Source organism: Benincasa hispida, chromosome 12 (assembly GCF_027475165.1).
Source record: "Benincasa hispida cultivar pf3 chromosome 12, pf3_genome.v1.1, whole genome shotgun sequence".
NCBI lineage: Eukaryota > Viridiplantae > Streptophyta > Magnoliopsida > Cucurbitales > Cucurbitaceae > Benincasa > Benincasa hispida.
Window position 1 is genome coordinate 40,159,822 of NC_143489.1, and position 16,637 is coordinate 40,176,458.

The 16,637-nt window shown below is 33.4% G+C and overlaps 2 protein-coding genes across 4 annotated transcripts; one reads left to right on the top strand and one right to left on the bottom strand.

Annotated features, from left to right (window-relative positions):
- Window positions 1-3,433: 3,433 nt before the first annotated feature.
- LOC120068374 (protein RSI-1-like) lies at window positions 3,434-5,322 on the top strand. Of its 2 annotated transcripts, none has more exons than XM_090308030.1 (3): window positions 3,434-3,566; window positions 4,543-4,567; window positions 4,925-5,322. In XM_090308030.1, exons 1-3 carry the CDS (start codon window positions 3,477-3,479, stop codon window positions 5,116-5,118), a joined length of 309 nt encoding a protein of 102 aa, XP_090164156.1. In that variant the 5' UTR covers window positions 3,434-3,476; the 3' UTR covers window positions 5,119-5,322. The 2 variants fall into 2 exon arrangements, with proteins under 2 accessions (XP_090164156.1, XP_038876048.1); XM_039020120.2 differs by having other exon boundaries at window positions 3,437-3,566; window positions 4,937-5,322.
- Window positions 5,323-5,733: 411 nt separating this feature from the next.
- On the bottom strand, window positions 5,734-15,670 carry RAD4 (DNA repair protein Rad4 family). 2 transcript variants are annotated; one of them, XM_039018923.2, is made up of 14 exons: window positions 15,386-15,670; window positions 13,914-13,982; window positions 13,718-13,824; window positions 13,257-13,562; window positions 13,062-13,154; window positions 12,666-12,830; window positions 12,089-12,190; window positions 11,528-11,577; window positions 9,428-10,165; window positions 8,020-8,386; window positions 7,747-7,941; window positions 7,502-7,654; window positions 6,603-6,812; window positions 5,734-6,311 (listed from the first exon to the last, which is right to left on the bottom strand). In XM_039018923.2, the coding sequence occupies exons 1-14, from the start codon at window positions 15,426-15,428 to the stop codon at window positions 5,910-5,912; spliced, it is 3,000 nt and encodes a 999-aa protein (XP_038874851.1). In that variant the 5' UTR covers window positions 15,429-15,670; the 3' UTR covers window positions 5,734-5,909. The 2 variants fall into 2 exon arrangements, with proteins under 2 accessions (XP_038874851.1, XP_038874852.1); XM_039018924.2 differs by having other exon boundaries at window positions 12,666-12,758; window positions 15,386-15,668.
- Window positions 15,671-16,637: the final 967 nt, after the last annotated feature.

Sequence of the window (16,637 nt, forward strand, 5' to 3'; positions counted from 1 at the left end):
GATGTGAAATTTCTAAATTGCCCTTTTAGGTTTTTTTTTTTTTAAAAAAAAAATCCCTAAAACCCTAAAATGAATGAAAAGAGGCTAAGAGCAGCCCCACCCATTCGGTCAAATTCTTCGTTTTTATTGAGCTTCAAATAGTTGATTGGGCTTATTGAGTTTTCTGATTTGAATGGTTGGTTGAGTTTCTTTTGGTTTGCTTCTTGGGAAATTGTTGTCCGTTTGGGTTTGTGTTTGTGTTGTAAAAATATGTTTTGTGCTAATTTTTTTTATCTCGCAATCATTTCCAAACTCGAGACATTCAATTGGAACTTATACTTATAGGTGTTTTAAGGTGATTTAAGATGGATATGGATATTTTCTAGGTAGTTTATTGGCTAATATTTTTTTTATCTCGCAACATCCCACCAACAAATATCTATAACCATGGAAGAAGGAGAAAGCATTTTTTTTTTACTTTTTATTAATTTGAATTTGATTTGTTGGATTCTAACAAAAATCTAGAATTTAAATTCATTCCTTTAAAATCTAAAATTAAATTTAAAAAACAATATAACAATTTAAAACAAAATAGTATACACATTATTATGAAATTCTTCGATTAATATATACATAAATTTACAAGTCTTAATACATCAAGCTATTCATCATATTTTTCCTTCTCCCATACTATATCCACCATAACGAACAAATATCCGAACATGGGTCATCCTTAAATTATCAAAAAATCTTTAATTCCTACAAAAATGTCAATAATCTCCAAAAGATCTTGTAGCATATAAGAATGATTTGAAGTGGGGCATTTCAAGTCTAGAGATATTACGAGATGTTGCAAGATCAAAAACAGTTCCTAAAAAACTATCTAAAACATGTCTAATCTCACCCTAAATATCCTAAAATGCATATAGAAATAATTTCAAGTTGGGTGTTTCAAGTCTGAAAGTTGAAAAGTTGTTACGAGAAGTGATGAGATGTTGTGAAATGTTGCGAGAAGTTGCGAGATGTTGCAAGATGTTGCGAGATATTGTGAGATAAAAAAATAATACTTAAAAGACTATCTAAAACACGTGTAAAATTGTCCTAAATCACTTAAAATAAATATAAAATTGATTTGGGGATTAGGCATGTGAAGTTTAGGAGTTGGGAGATGTTGCGAGATGTTCCAAGATTAAAAAAAAAAACAATAGCTAAAAAAATTCATAAAACATATATATAACCACCCTAAATCACCTAAAGGCTAAAACAAGTATATAATTAATTTCAGATTAGGCATCTGAAGTTAGGGAGTTGCAAGATGTTTGCGAGATGTTGCAAGATAGAAAAAAAAAAAAATAGCTAAAAAACCTTCATAAAACATGTGTAAAACCACCCTAAATCACCTAAAAATGTATATAATTAATTTGGGATTGGACATTTGAAATTCGAGAGATGTGAAATGTTTGTGAGATATTACAAGATAAAAAAACAATAGCTAAAAAGACTCCATAAAACATGTGTAAAACCACCCTAAATCACCTAAGACAAGTATATAATTGATTTAGGATTGGGAATTTGAAGTTTGGGAGTTGCGAGATGTTGCGAGAAAAAAAAAAAAAAAAAAAAAAAAAAAAAAAAAAAAAAACTTCATAAACATGTGTAAAACCACCCTAAATCACCTAAAACAAGTATATAATTGATCTGGAATTGGGCATTTGAAGTTTGAGAGTTGTGAGATGCTTACGAGATGTTGCGAGATAAAAATAGTAGCTAAAGGAACTCCCTTAAACATGTGTAAAACCACCTAAAATCACCTAAAATATGTATATAATTGATTTGGGATTAGACATTTGAAGTTTGGAAAATACGAGATGTTTGTGAGATGTTACGAGATTAACAAAAAAAAGTAACTAAAGAACTTGCTAAAACATGTGTAAAACTACCCTAAATCACTTAAAACAAATATAAAATTAATCTAGGTTTATATATTTCAAGATTGGATGTTGCACCAAGAGGAGATATAATCTCAACTTAACTCAACCCAACATCAACATAAAAATAATAGTAGATAATCAAAAAAATCATAAAAAATTACCACAAATATATCGAAGGTGAGAGAATTTTCAAGGAGTGGCTAAAAATCCTAGGACATGGTAAGGGAGCAACTTGATTTGGAGGAACCGAGGATAAAACGAGTTTTTTTCATTCAAGGGTAATAGGATTAATTCACCCTAAAATTGTCCTAGAAGTCGTCTTTTTAAAAGTTGGTCCCAAAAGTCTATATTTCCTTAAAAAAGTCCTTATTTTTGACAATTTTCGAGTAATATTGTGGTTTCACTCTGGCTTTGTACGAACAAGCTGATTCTCTTCTCTACTCTCCTTATCTTGAGTGGTTTGTTTCTCTTTTGTGTCTTTTGATATAATTCTTTTGCCTAATGTTTTTGTTATTTGATTCCTAAAGAAAAGAAAAAATAATAATAATATTTTTTAAAAAAATAGAAAAATAAATATAATCTCATTTGTCACATTAATGTGTACAAGACAAGGCAGACAAACTTTTATAGAATATATCCATAATTTGGTTTTCCAACAACGTTTATCTTTCTATCGGGTAAACCTTTTAGGGTTGTAAAATAATTATGGAAAATTTGAGGAGTAAAAAGTTAAAATTTCTTATTTGCAATATAATAATAATATAATTAATTTGGATAAATCATAAAATATACATCTCTACTCTGTTTCAAAAAATATCCTTGAATTTTCAAAAATTTAAAAGTAAACATTCAAAATAATATAAAAGAAAATATTTATATCATTAGTTGCTAACGAAAACTAAAGTTGAAAAAATGTTAACATCAATACTCTTAATTTTTGAAAAAAGTTGAAAACATTCTTACCATTGGTATATATGAATGGAAATTGTTATCAATCCTCCAATCTATAGTCTAACATCTTCTTGTATTTTATATTTTTTTCTCTTCACTTCTTCAATACCCTCTTAATCTCCTTTATTTATACCTCAATTTAAAAAGTTTTGTTGCTAATCTTATCTTGATGGCCGACTCAATGACTAAAAAGAAAATGTCACAAAAGATAGTTGCAACAGTTTTTAAGTGTCATGAAATCTCAATTTTTTTATATTCAATTTTCTACAATATTTTGTATGTATTTCATTATTTTTTGGAATCGAAGATTCGACCTCTCATCCCTGTAACATATACACAGTAATTATTATAAGTAGGTTTTTTTTTTTTTTTATGATAGTGATTTATAAGGCTTCTCCCTTCCAAAATTCCAACAGTTGGAAGCATGTTAAAGAGTTGAAAGAAAAAGCATACGAAATCAAAAACACCAAACACGCCGCTTTCACCGCTATCACTTTTGAATCCAAAATTTGAAATGACTCCAAATTCATCGCCTTTAACGACGCTATGATAAAATCACATAATCAACAAATCCCTTTCTATAAATAATCACTCATAACACTCGAAATAGTTATTATGACACACAAAATGGCATCCTCTCGTCCTTACATTATCACCTCCTTCTTCATTCTCTTTTTTCTCACTAGCTCTCTCCATTTGGCTGAGGTATGTTCTTATATTTGCTATCACTTAATTCTTTTACTGCTGTTTGTTTTTTTGGAAATATAAATAATCAGAATCTTTGAATATTCGAAATTATAGATGTCTAAAATCGTAGATGTTTACTCTTCAATATCTTTAAACATTCGTATGTGTTTTGTAAGAATATCTTTTTTTCAAATAACTAAGAATATCTGGATAAATGTGTTTGTTTTGTAGTATTTCTACTCGAGAATTGTCTTCAATTTACAAAAGGGTTCAAGAATGTATTTATGACATTCATTCATTTGTAATTAATTTAATAAAATTTAAATTTTTATAACATATTTATTTTTATTAATTTGATTTTTTTTAAGTTAATATAATTTATTTTATTTTTAGAGTAATTGTTTTATATAACAAAACTGCTGGAAACATTTTTAAATATAGCAAAATGTTATTGTTTATCAATGCATGGTAGATATTGATACACACTGATATTGATAGACATTGATATTTTGTTATATTTATAAATTAGTTGGCTCATTTTTCTATATTTGAAAATAACCCTTATTTTTATATGTTATTTTTTTTAACAAAATAATATGTATTAATTTAAGATTTTTTATGAAATAAATATTGATTTGAATTTGAATATTTTTCTAAAAAATAAAACAACGACAAAATAACTAAGAAGAGTGATTGCTAAAAAAAAAAAAAAAACTAAGAAGAGTGATAGAAAATAAGGGTAAAAAGGTAAAAAGAGAATTCATCAACATAGAAATCTTGAAAACTCATGTTTTAGATGGCATTAAAAACTCTTTAAGGTCATCTCTAGTTGTGTGGATATCGTATAAACCATAAAATAAAGACAATAATTCAGATGTACATTTTCTATGTATTTTGGATTCCCAAGAAAGAATCAGCTTCTAGACCCTAAGTTTTATATTTCTCATCAATTATTTTTTTTCCCTTCATATAATGGGGTTTTTTCTCTCAACAGGCTGCTTCAAACTTACGTCCTTCAGGTATACTTATCATAATCATTTTTTTTTTCTTGCCTTTTTTGTTAAATGTTTCAAAGGCATATGTTAATCAAAAGGAATAACCTTGAATGTTCATATATGATATTACTGTTGAATTTGGGTTTTCTTTTTTAAATAAGAATGAGCAGTTGGGATGCCTTTTGAAAGTATTACTTTTAAGTGAATCATTCATTGTAATGAATATATTCATGGAAGAAATATAAGTTTGAAATGAGTTTTGAGATTAGTAGTCTTGATAAGTATTCAGATTTCTTTAGCCAAGCAATGTGAAAACGTTTGAAAGATGTTAGAAAATACATGTACCATTTTTAAACGTCGTGTCAAATTCACTCTAAGTAGTTGTGAATACAGATTGCAAACCGAAATGCAATTATCGATGCTCAGCGACGTCGCACAGGAAGCCATGCATGTTCTTCTGCCAAAAATGTTGTGCAAAATGCCTGTGTGTGCCTCCAGGGACCTATGGCAACAAGCAAGTTTGTCCTTGCTACAATAACTGGAAGACTCAGCAAGGAGGCCCCAAATGCCCTTGAGGAAAATAATAGAGCTTTTTCCTACCCTTCAGTCTTATTTTCTCTTAGGAAGATTTCATTAGATATATTTAGTTCCTGATTTTAGCTTCTCCTTTATTCTCTCTTTTTTAATTTTTTTGGCTTTTATTTTCTTCCTTTAGGAGAACAATGTTTGTAGTATCAAATTTGACCGTTATATATGTCAATTATATCAGTCACTAGTAATCTGGAAATATCTCGAAAAAGTAAATTGAGCAGTGGTGTCGAGAGTAATTGAAGTATTTGAAATGACCAACATAGCTATAGAATTTAAAACGAATAAATTCAGTAAGAAAAGTAGAAATGGAAATTCTCATTGATAAGAAATAGCCAAAATGGGCTATCTCAACTATTGCTCAGGCTTCAATGTCTTTTCTTAAACATCAATGCAATCTTCGACTCATAATTCACCATCATGAATAAAAGCATAGCCTAGAGTGCTTTAGAAAGTGTACAACCAAAACATAACAATATTCTGTCATTAAGAACTTGTAATCTAAGTAATATAATCAAAGCAGGTGTGCTAAAATGACATCCTTTTATACTAAAATTGTTTTAATAAACAATGCTAATATAGGTAGCAGATAATGTGACATATTTGAGAATGAAGTGATTCTACTACAATATATATATATATAATATATATATGCTAATTTGTTTTGATTTTCGGTTGTCATTCTGAGAAGATTACACTACAGAACTTTACAGACATCAACAATATTAACCTTACCAATGAGTAGATGGAAAAAGATCCAACTAAAACACTAACATTGCTATAATTCCTCGACTTGGACAGAAAAGCCACAATGGCAGCGTTTTGTCACTACCAAACTTTTCTCATCAAAAATCTGATCCTCTAACAAAAACACATGCTTGTGATCTTGATTGATAAAAGATGGAGCATCCATATTAGTGTTACTTACGTTATCCTGCTGGTGCTCGAAAGGTTCTGCATCATCTTGACAAGAAGGGATACGAATATCTGCATTTCCCTTGTCATGCGTGCTCCGAACATCACTCACCACTTGTGATGGATTCTCACTGTCCCCATAACGGCTGTTCAACCTTTGCCGAGTTATGATGGATGAAAGAAGCTGATACCATCTTGAAATAGCTTGTTTTTCTCTATGTCTTCTCTCTTCAGCCTCCATTCTCTCTGCTTCCTCAGTGTATGCCTGTATCACAAACAAACATGAGTTGAGTTGAGAAATATACAAGAAATCATCATAAAACTTGAGCTATAATAATGGGAGAACGGTCTTTATACCTAGATTTGATGGTTGAAAATTAGAACATGGAAGGAGTATATTTAGAAGTGCGCAAGAAAGAAAAATATAAGTTTCTCCAAAGAACAAGTCCCTAAAACAGTGAAAGTAAATGGAACCTTGAAAAAATAACAAATCGTTGCATATCATAAAAGATTTACCATTCTACTTATCTTGGGAACTACAACGGGAAATACCAACCTCTAATATTACATCTTTAAACTCAGAACAGACCACAATCCCATCATAAATAGGATATGATCGACCATTTCGAAATTCGAAGCCAACCATGGCAGGTGCATAATCAATTTCCAGCCTCTTGGCAACTCTGAACACCCTGGGCAACCTGATGTGCACAGTTCCTGGTGGAAGGCACTTCTCAGACCACACATCCACTTGACCACGCTCATTCTATAAGGTAGGATACAATAATTAGCTTCTGATAAAGAGTAACAACATAAGGAGTTAGGAACAAGCAAAAATGGGGAATTTTAGGTTCAATAATTGTCTTGAGGTTCTATACTTTACAGAGTCAAGCGCACCAATAGAACATAATCACAGAAACATAGCGAGGGTAAATGACTAAGAAATGTCCATATCTCAAATGATGGTTCCCTACCCCTCTAAAGCTATACAAGATGACCTAAGTAGCATAAAAAAGTACAAACCACAGGGATTGAGAGGAATATGTAATTCTTTAAGAAGCTAGAGTATTTCCTAGGCTCTACTCCAAGTTTACTTCTTATCAAAAAGAAAGAAACCTTGATACTACATTCATCATTGTTGAAGATTAGTTCTCATAAAACTCTCACGGGTGAATATCATTTTTTCTTTTTTCTTTTTTTTTCGTCTCAAGATTAATATCAACAATTTCTTATAGAAACAAAATGTTATGAAATATCTCAGAAGATAGATGGTTCACGTCCAATGTCTTGAGCACCACAAGCAAACAGTTTATCAAAAAGGCTTTAGAGCTAACAAGTCTTAAAAGTTTTAAAAATGCCAAGTTCATCGGGACGCCCTATCAAAATACCTGCATTCATTCCTATGAATCATAAATAATAAAAAATAAAAATAAAATAAAATATAAAAGAGCTCACTTTTGGTACAATCCCATTAATAGCACGAGGCAGTTGCAATGGTTCTAACTGCCACTTCCCATAGAGTGGAATGACTCCTTGAGAATCACCCTGATCAAAGTCATCAGCTTCAGATTCTAGTATTTTGATTTTCTTCATGGAACGTTTCAACTCCTAAAACCAAATAACCACAAAGTATGCAATTAAAATAGAAAGAGAAAAATAAGAAAATGACCATGTGATAATGAAGTGAAGACTAATCAAACCTTAACAGGTAGTTCATTAGATTTGACTTGCAGTCCCTCACGCAACCACTTTTGCTTTGTCTTAAGCATTTGGACACATGTTCTAGGGTAAACTGGATGTCCAGAACAAAAACCCAGAACAGGACCCTTTGGATGAAGCATCTGATACTTAGTTAGCCATTTTTCAAGGGCATATAAACGGTGGTTTTTGTAGGCCTGCAATTCAAACAGCATTTTCCAAATTAAAGCTTCATAATTTAGATACCAGTTATAAGTTTGAAATAAATCGTCCACCTGCTGATTAGTTGGAAGAGGTTCAGTAAGAGCCCGAGTTTCCAATTCTATATCCTCAAGATGGTCTCTGGTAGCAACAAATTGATTACCCAAAGAGTCTCGGTTAGTGTCGAGCTCTTCTGACACATTGTGATCCGACTTCCCTGGCTGGTTACCAGCATCTAGAAGATTTTTCTGCTTCAAGTTATCTGACAAATCTGACATGTTCAATTTATCTTGTTCCATCAAGCCATCAATGCAGCTCTTTTCCAAGTGACCAGTGCCCCCCACAGCTTGTCCTTCAAGTATCCTTAACGGTGCCAATACATTATCCCACCAAAGAGCATTAACTCGTTTTGTTTCTATCTTGTACCACTTCATACAATATCTGCACATAAAATGATCATAAAATCCTTAAGTCAAAATAATTAGCCCCAAAACCTAGAGTAACGTAAAAACCAAATTTTCATGTCATAACACTGGAAAAGTCCTCCCAACTCCTTCCCACAAGGGAAAGAAAAAAATGGGGTAACGTGAGATGTACCGAGAAGTAAATGCCGGAATAATAGTTAATGACACACCTATTTACCGCCAAAAAACAAATACAAAAAAGCAACCATGGAATTTCATGGACCTTTCATAGGAAACAATATGGACAATAGCAATCCCTAAAATATTAATTGCTTATTTTCCTGCCTTGGGAAATTTACTCTTTATAATGGTCATGGCCACTAAAAGTATATATCCACCTCTATGTAAATTACATATAAGTATAGAAGTTATCCGATCCGATAGAAAAGAAAAATGTTATTAGGAGGAAGATATATATAAGCATGTATTATAATATTTGGTTACTTAAAGTGTTTCCAAATGTGGCTCTCTTTTCCACTCTGTTCATACAATAACCAGTTACAAAAATTTGACATTGCATTACAAAATAAATGCAGTTGCCATCAGTATCTTATTTTAGCCATGAAGAAAGTAGCTGCAGCTTAAGTACATGTATTGCGAATAGAAGAGCTTACGTGCAAGTATTGTTGAAGTATCCAGATCTCTCACTAAAAAATACTTCCATTTTATCGATCCACCCCACATTCCAAACTTCTAAGGACAAAGCATAATCGCATCCTGACTACCAAGCATGATGACATCTTTGCAAAAAACTGCAGGTAATTCTAACTTTTAATCATCTCTCTTTCTGGCTTGATCCAGTTAATCATACAAATCGAAGAATGCAATGCAATGTTCCATAGTCTAGCATGCTAAACAAACAAACCCCATTCCTCTTTCCCCCTTCAATGAAAGCCTCACCCCTTGGTAGGTAAATTGATAGAAAACATGAATAAATTTCAAAAGATAATGGAGAATAAACAGAACAGTTGCCCAGTTCAATTATCATCTTGAAAAAAAAAAAGTAAGAAAAGAAGACCTGCGAGTCACATCTTTAGCACCAAGCCCAGAAAAAGCAACCACATAGCTCAAAGATGTTTTGCATGCAGCAGTTAAATCCTCCACTTTGTGCTCTCCATCAACAACCATATTTACAGCATCAATGTGTACCCACTTACCTGTCAAGTTCTCCGCATTGCAGTATACTTCTGCCCAATACAAGGGAGATCCCTCCTTACTTGAACCAACAGCAGTGGAGATTCCATGAGAAGAAGAGGCAGATTCTTCATTAACAGTTCTTTTCAGGTTTTTAGGTGAAGGAAAGTTCAAAGGAGGCCCATTTGAGTAATTTATGCTAGAATTTCTAGGCATAGTCTCAACTGCTGTAGCGGAGAGAGCCATTTGTAACTGCATTTCAAACTCAATATCCCCCTTCCTCTTCAGTACCTGAGAGTTATTAGGGGGGAAGGTTTCAGGGATATCAGGTTTTGTGTTGCAACTGGAACTTGTGGTGCAAGACAACTCATCAGGGACATGCGTTTTCTTGCCTGCTAAATGAACTGCATTGCTTTCACAATTATCACCAGAAGTACTTTTACGGAGATTATCCTTCTTGTCAAGACAACGTGGAGGAGAATCTTTATCAACTGGTTCTGCTTTATCTACCATCAAAGTTGAGTTCTTGAAAAGGTTCCTACTTGATCTGCTTGTCTCTTGGCTATATTTAGATCTTTCGGCCTCTGGTTTTATAGGAGCAACATCCAAAATGGATACGAACCTGGAAAGTGACAACATGGGATCTTATTGATTAATTAATTCTTTAAAATGCAGCATATCTTTTAAAAAAATAATAATAATAAATCAAACTAGCAGTTCATTTTTTTAAAAGTACATGGAATGGAATCTAAAAGTGAAACAAAAAAAAAAATCCTTGTTCTTTTTTTTCTTTTTCTTCTCTTTTTTTTCCCCTTGAGGAACCAAAACTTTACTCATGGAAAAAATGTAGAATGAAGGCAGAAATCAACAAATCATCATCCAACCTAAAATTAGATTGCTGAAAGATATCCAACTAGTAAACAGACAAGGAAAAGTTACTGGATTCTAAAGTCATGACGTTATTTAATCAGTAATAGAATGAAAAATATTTGCCCAAGCAAACTCAACATCATCAACTGATGACTATTTCATTAAGCAAGAAAAGCCTTTTATAACTCAATCAACCTGCACAACACTATATGCAACAATATCGTTAGCCTTCTCCCCATTTGCTAGGATGGAAACCCACTCAAAATTTGCAGTCAAGCTTCTGGTGAATTTCACTAAAGCTTTTTCTAAAACTTTTTTACTGGAATGATAAAATATAATACTTCGAGAGAAGAAAGTATGTTCTCGATTTTTTGTGAAAATATTGTATTTTTCAAGTCTTTGTCCTGGTGTAGGTTTTTCAGCTATGATTATTTTTGTCTTTGTGGTATTGGAAGACCTTTCTGTAACTTCTTTAGCACAAGTTGTTGCTTTCTGCCCACCTTTTTGCATAATTTTTTTCATTTAAATATTGTCTTATGCTAGATGATATATAATTAAATTTACCTTCCACTCACAAGTTTAAGCTTTTGGATTAATCGGTGATTTAATATAGTATCAAAACAAGTGAATACAGAAAGTCTTGTATTCAAGCCCCTGCAATATTGTTTCCTCCCCAATTAAAATTCATTTTCACTTGTTGGGTATTCTTCATATTCCAAGCCCACAAGTGAGGGGGAATGTTAGATGATATATTTTACCTTCATCCACTAGCTTAAGCTTTTGGGTCAATCGGTGATTTGACATCTTATTATAAATAAACAAAAAATTTAACATGCATGTGGATGAGCATATATAAGCTCAAACCTAGCAATAGCAAGAAATCCAAACAACTTGAACACATAAAAGAAATAACAGCCAGATTTCTAAGCAAATATGTAGGAACTAGCGTGTCATAAGATAGTGATATTTAAATACTTTCTGACTTGATAGGGACAAGAAATGAATAAATTAATTACTATAAGCAGGCCCATAGAATTTTTGGAGGTATAAGCCAAACAAAGCATTCATAAGACAAGGATAATTAGTAATAATGATATCAAAATTGAAAGCCTACCTGGTTGTTAGATCCAAAGCTCTAAAAAGCACCACGGTCAATGCAGCAATCTGAAGGGGGGAAAACACTTATTGAAATGCTTATCACAGTAATAGCATAGGTTATTATTAAAAAATGCACCAACAAGAAAAAGAGGTTGAAAGATGCATCAACATTAGGGTGAAAGAGAAGTTAATGCTTTGTTCCCAGAGTCTGGCATGGCTACCTCTGTAGTATTTGTCAATAGCTATAGAGAAAATTTTACAATCAAAGTAGATGAAGCACATGCGGGTAGTTCCACTCCATCACAGGAGATGGAGCAAGGTAGGGAAGAACAAGTGCGATAAAAGGTTAGCAGCCATCGGTGAGGAGGAAGGAAGAGGAGGCTTAGAACGAGAAAGAGAGCATGAGAAGAAAAATTTTGGGTCCCTTCTTCCTATTATCTTTTGGCTTTGTTTTAATGGTTTCTCATTTGGGATTTTATAGTTTTTTTTTTTAATTTCCGTAGGACCATTGCAATGACATCAAAAAATAAAAATCAAATTTCAAATTATCATTACAGACATAGATAGCTGAATCTACCTCCTCTGAAGTCCCTTCATGCGTTTCAAGAGCACGAGCTAGAGCTGAATCAATAGAACACTCCGACCTAGTTTGGTTTCGAACACGGAAATTGTTATGTAACTGCAATGTAAGTACAACCCAAAATACATTTAGAAGAATAAATAAATATATAAAAAAATACAAAAATAAAATATTCTTATTATGGTATCAGACAATCAGTACATTCAAGAGGTAATCAAGCTAGCTATACTTTTTCTTTTCCTTTCCCATTCTACTTATTTCTAATTCATAATTCTTATGAGGCATAAGTCATACGTGGAAAAAAAAAAAAAAAAAAACTGAATTGACTTATTTTAATTTTTTTATGAGGTTTATTGTATATGAATAAAAACTACTAAATCATCCATCCATGGGAGTTCTCAAGATAAGCCAAGATAGGGAATGAATTTTATTTTTGTTGTTTTTTTGGAAACTTTTCATTTATGTAAGCCAAGACAGGACCTTTTCAGGAAAGAATTAATCTGGTTTTTTAATATTAGTCAAGACAGGAAGGGGATATTGAAATGAATCGCATAATAGAGGCATAAAAGCATACCCAAGTAACCAGGGGTTTCAGAGAGCTGGCTGTCAGTTGCTTGGCTGGTGAGATCTTCAGTAAATGTGCTGGAAGAAGAGAAAGCAAAGCAGACTGCAATAACAAACTAATTGTCCTCAGGACAAAAGAAATGATATGACCTTGTATTTCTTCCACCAGCAGAAACTACAATTTAGAAGAATAAGTTATGAATTCGTCTTTAAACTAAATTTTGCACCCCAAGAGAAGCTGGCTCTAATCAAATTGTTGCATTGTAATCATTGCCATCATTTGTAAGGATCATCATAAATTATGTACAGCATATAGTATAATATATCTGGCAGCTTCTTCATTGATGTCTATAGTGATGCATGTTGCTGAGTTAGATAATAATTGTTATTCTCTACAGCAAAAAACCTGAATAATAGGGTCATTGCAAGCTCGGTCAATTAATCTCCCCCGTCCAAGTAAACAAAGCAAATGAACTTTATGCACAAACTCTGCAATTTCCTGCCAAAGACGACATTCATCTAAAAATTTAAGCACATAAAAAACTTGCAGTAAGATGAGATCATGAGATACAACATCACTACTTCAAATTGAGAAATTCACCTTATCAGCAGCAGAAGCTCGACGAATAGGTTTCCTCCTGGTAGAGTCAGGGGTCTGCTGCATCTCACTGAATTCAATAGTCAATGGATGAGACTCTGTTCCATCCAAAGTGTGAACACAACCATCTTCCCAATCGGAATCATCCAAATCTTCTAAGACTTCCGATACAGGATTCTGCAAATTTACTTCACGAACATCATCGTCCATGGAACAGCTCACTATTACATTTTCAATGCACGTCTCAGCCTCTAATTTCACCTTCTTGTCCATAGCAGCATTTTCATCTTTTCCAACGGTAGATTTTGGCTATGAAATAAACCAAAGAAAATTTTTCAAAAAGATGTTTTAACCAACAGAACATGCATAGTCAGCAAAGATTCTACTATAATTTAAAGGAGATGTCACCACTTCAAAGCACAAACATTTTATAGGTCTAAATCAACTAGATAAACCATTCTGACCAAATCACATGGATGCAGAGCATGTTTCCTTTTTCCTGACAAACGACGTCCAGATGCACGACTTAGAAGCTTGCCCACAGCCATCCTTGAAACATTGGCTAAAGTTCCTAGAAACAAAAACATAAAATATGAGGTACATTCGGTAAGAATAATTTTTCAAAGAACAAAACAATAGGTAATTTATGGACCAAAAGACCTCTGTCAGTACTGGTCTGTGAACAGCTTCCTCCTGAATCTGGTATGGCATCACCAGCATCTTCTATACCTATCCAGAAAAGTTCCACAATGTTGTAAGAGCTCGACAGTAATAAACACTCAAAAAGATTTCCTAGATCACATTTCGCAATCTGTTGTAAGAGCTAGACAGCAATCAACAGCTTCCGCCTGAATCTGTTGTAAGAGCTAGACAGCAATAAATACTCAAGTGTATGCATATAGTTTCTTTGTTGTTTGATCCAAAATCAAAAATTCATGTAGAGAAGTTTCAATGCACACCATAATATTAATTGTTGCAAGTCATCAAATCATAAAATCTTGAAAACAACTTTGAAAATGAATAAATAAAGTCATTTTGAAAACAATGTCCAAAACGAGCCCCCGAGTTTTTTCTTTGTTAGAGGAAGATCTTGATTCTTGACTGATGACATCTCAAAAAGATCTCCCATATCACATTTCTTACAAGTATATGTTGTTTATATGGTCTGCAAGTGTTGATCATCTGGTGTTATATTATTCCTATAACTCAATATAATGGAAAAAGCCTTTCAAGATCGTTTTGGTGCATATGAAAGGAGAGGAATAATGAATTCTTCAGACAGAATTAAATATTTCAATCCAACAGGGTTGGAAGCCACTTTCTAATGTCACTTAAACCTAGAAATTTTGAATTATCCTTCTTTCATAGCCCATTGACTTCGTTTAAATAATCTACTTGTGTTATACATGTGTTATATTAACTTTTTTATGGGCGTTTAGTCCTACTACTTCATTGAGGAGGAGGATCTTGTATTCTACAACGTAGAATCACAACTAAAAAGTTCAAGAAAGTACTTGAAGTCTTTACATTTTAGGGACTAACTGAACACCACAATCAATGTTGATGAGCACAAATCGTAATTTATTCCAAATTCAAAACTTGAAAGTACAATTCTACTCCAAGAAGTCCAACTTATGTCAGGACAACTTATAGGGGAAGTCTCGAGTCCTATTGATTAATACCACCAATACTTTGAGTCTCGCAGTCACCACTTCCGAGATAACAATATGATAGAATATCTATAAACATTGTTGAGGAGAATGATCTTGTATTAGAGTAAGTCGTTACAATCTCCTCTGGCTTTTGTTGCTCGCGAATAATGACCTTATTACAGACAGTACCCCCTTCTCCCTGAATACTACTCTGTTTTCCTCTTAATCAAGAGGCAGAAGTCCTTAAAGGGGTCCCAAAACACAAACCAGAAAATACCCAGAGTAGGGTCATTTTCCTACTACAACTTCATAGGAAATGAAGGGGAAAAATCACAAGGGAAATTCCTGTACATTTGTGTATGTTCCTATCAGATAGAGCTATGAGTCACAGTATAAACAACAAGTGCAATTAGAAGAAGATTATCACTTTCTGTAATCCTAAACAGCAGAATGAAGAAAGGTCAAGTAATCAAAACCTACCTGAAGATTTTTTGGGTCGCTTTGACTGTTTTCGGCCTTGCATTTTCTCACGGTCTCTTCCAATTCGTCCACGCCGCTTGTACTCTCTCTGCGTTATAAATTTACGAGAAGTTCAGAACTATGAATGAAGAAATAATACCAAAAACTCTAGTCTCTTTGATACGAGGCGCGAAAATAACTTCTCAGATACGCTCGCAGTTTTTTTTTTTTTTTTTTTCCTTGTGGGAGCTTGTTTAGTAATTTTATTCCCGAGTAGGGGTACCATTGAAATGCAGAAAATTTCGTGCGCTTTAGGTTTTTATTTGCTCTCTTATCCTCTATCTAGAACTTATGATTTTTGTGGATTTTTTTAGTACAACAATTGAGATGAGGGATCGAATGTTTGATTTCTAGAGATGAAGGTCGTATAAATTACCCTTGAGCTTTGCCCATTTGGATGATTTTTAAGGAATTTCACAATAAGACTTAAAGTTAAATTACTTATTGTTATAGGTAATTTTAGACCGATGGAAGGTCAAAGGTCAAGGTAGAACAAAGAGAGTTACCTAGTTCAGGAAACGGACCTGACACTGGCTAAAGAGCAAACCCAAGAGAGTTTCAATAAATAAAGGGATGATATGTTGAGCTCAAAAAAGCCCACTTGGCCCGCCTCGACCTTGGAGGCCAATGTGGGTTTTGAGAGCCCAAGGCCTACCTCAGCCTCGAAGGCCGAGGCCGAGGCCACAAAATCCCCAATAATGAGGTCAATTCAGATCGACCCTCTTCGTTGAAACATCTTCAGCGGCTCAATTGCCCCACGTGTCCGACTTCAAAGTAGGAAAAGGAAATAGATCTTCTCCAAATGGGGTAAGGAAGACCTCTAGGACTTAATTATAAATAGAGCATGGCAACCCCATGAAAGGTAGGCTCATCTCCTCCCTAAAAACTACTTGTCCTGAAATTTGTGCAAAATACTAACTAAGTATCGTAGTGTCTATGGCAAGCACTATACTAGTGTGTTACCCTTTTGATTGTTTTGCAGGTAATTTCCTCTCCTAAAATCAAAATTCACCATTGAAGACAGTGAAAGTCAGGTGAGTTCCTTTGGCCGGATTTTACTATCAACAGTTGTCGCCATCTATGGGGAAAGACGTGACACCTGCTAGAAGGTCTCAAGAACATGCCATTTAAGCAAAGAAAGAGATGAGAGAATAGAACCTTTTCTTCGGCCCATCTCGACCTCAATATCCCGAGAAAGAGGCACAGGCACAAT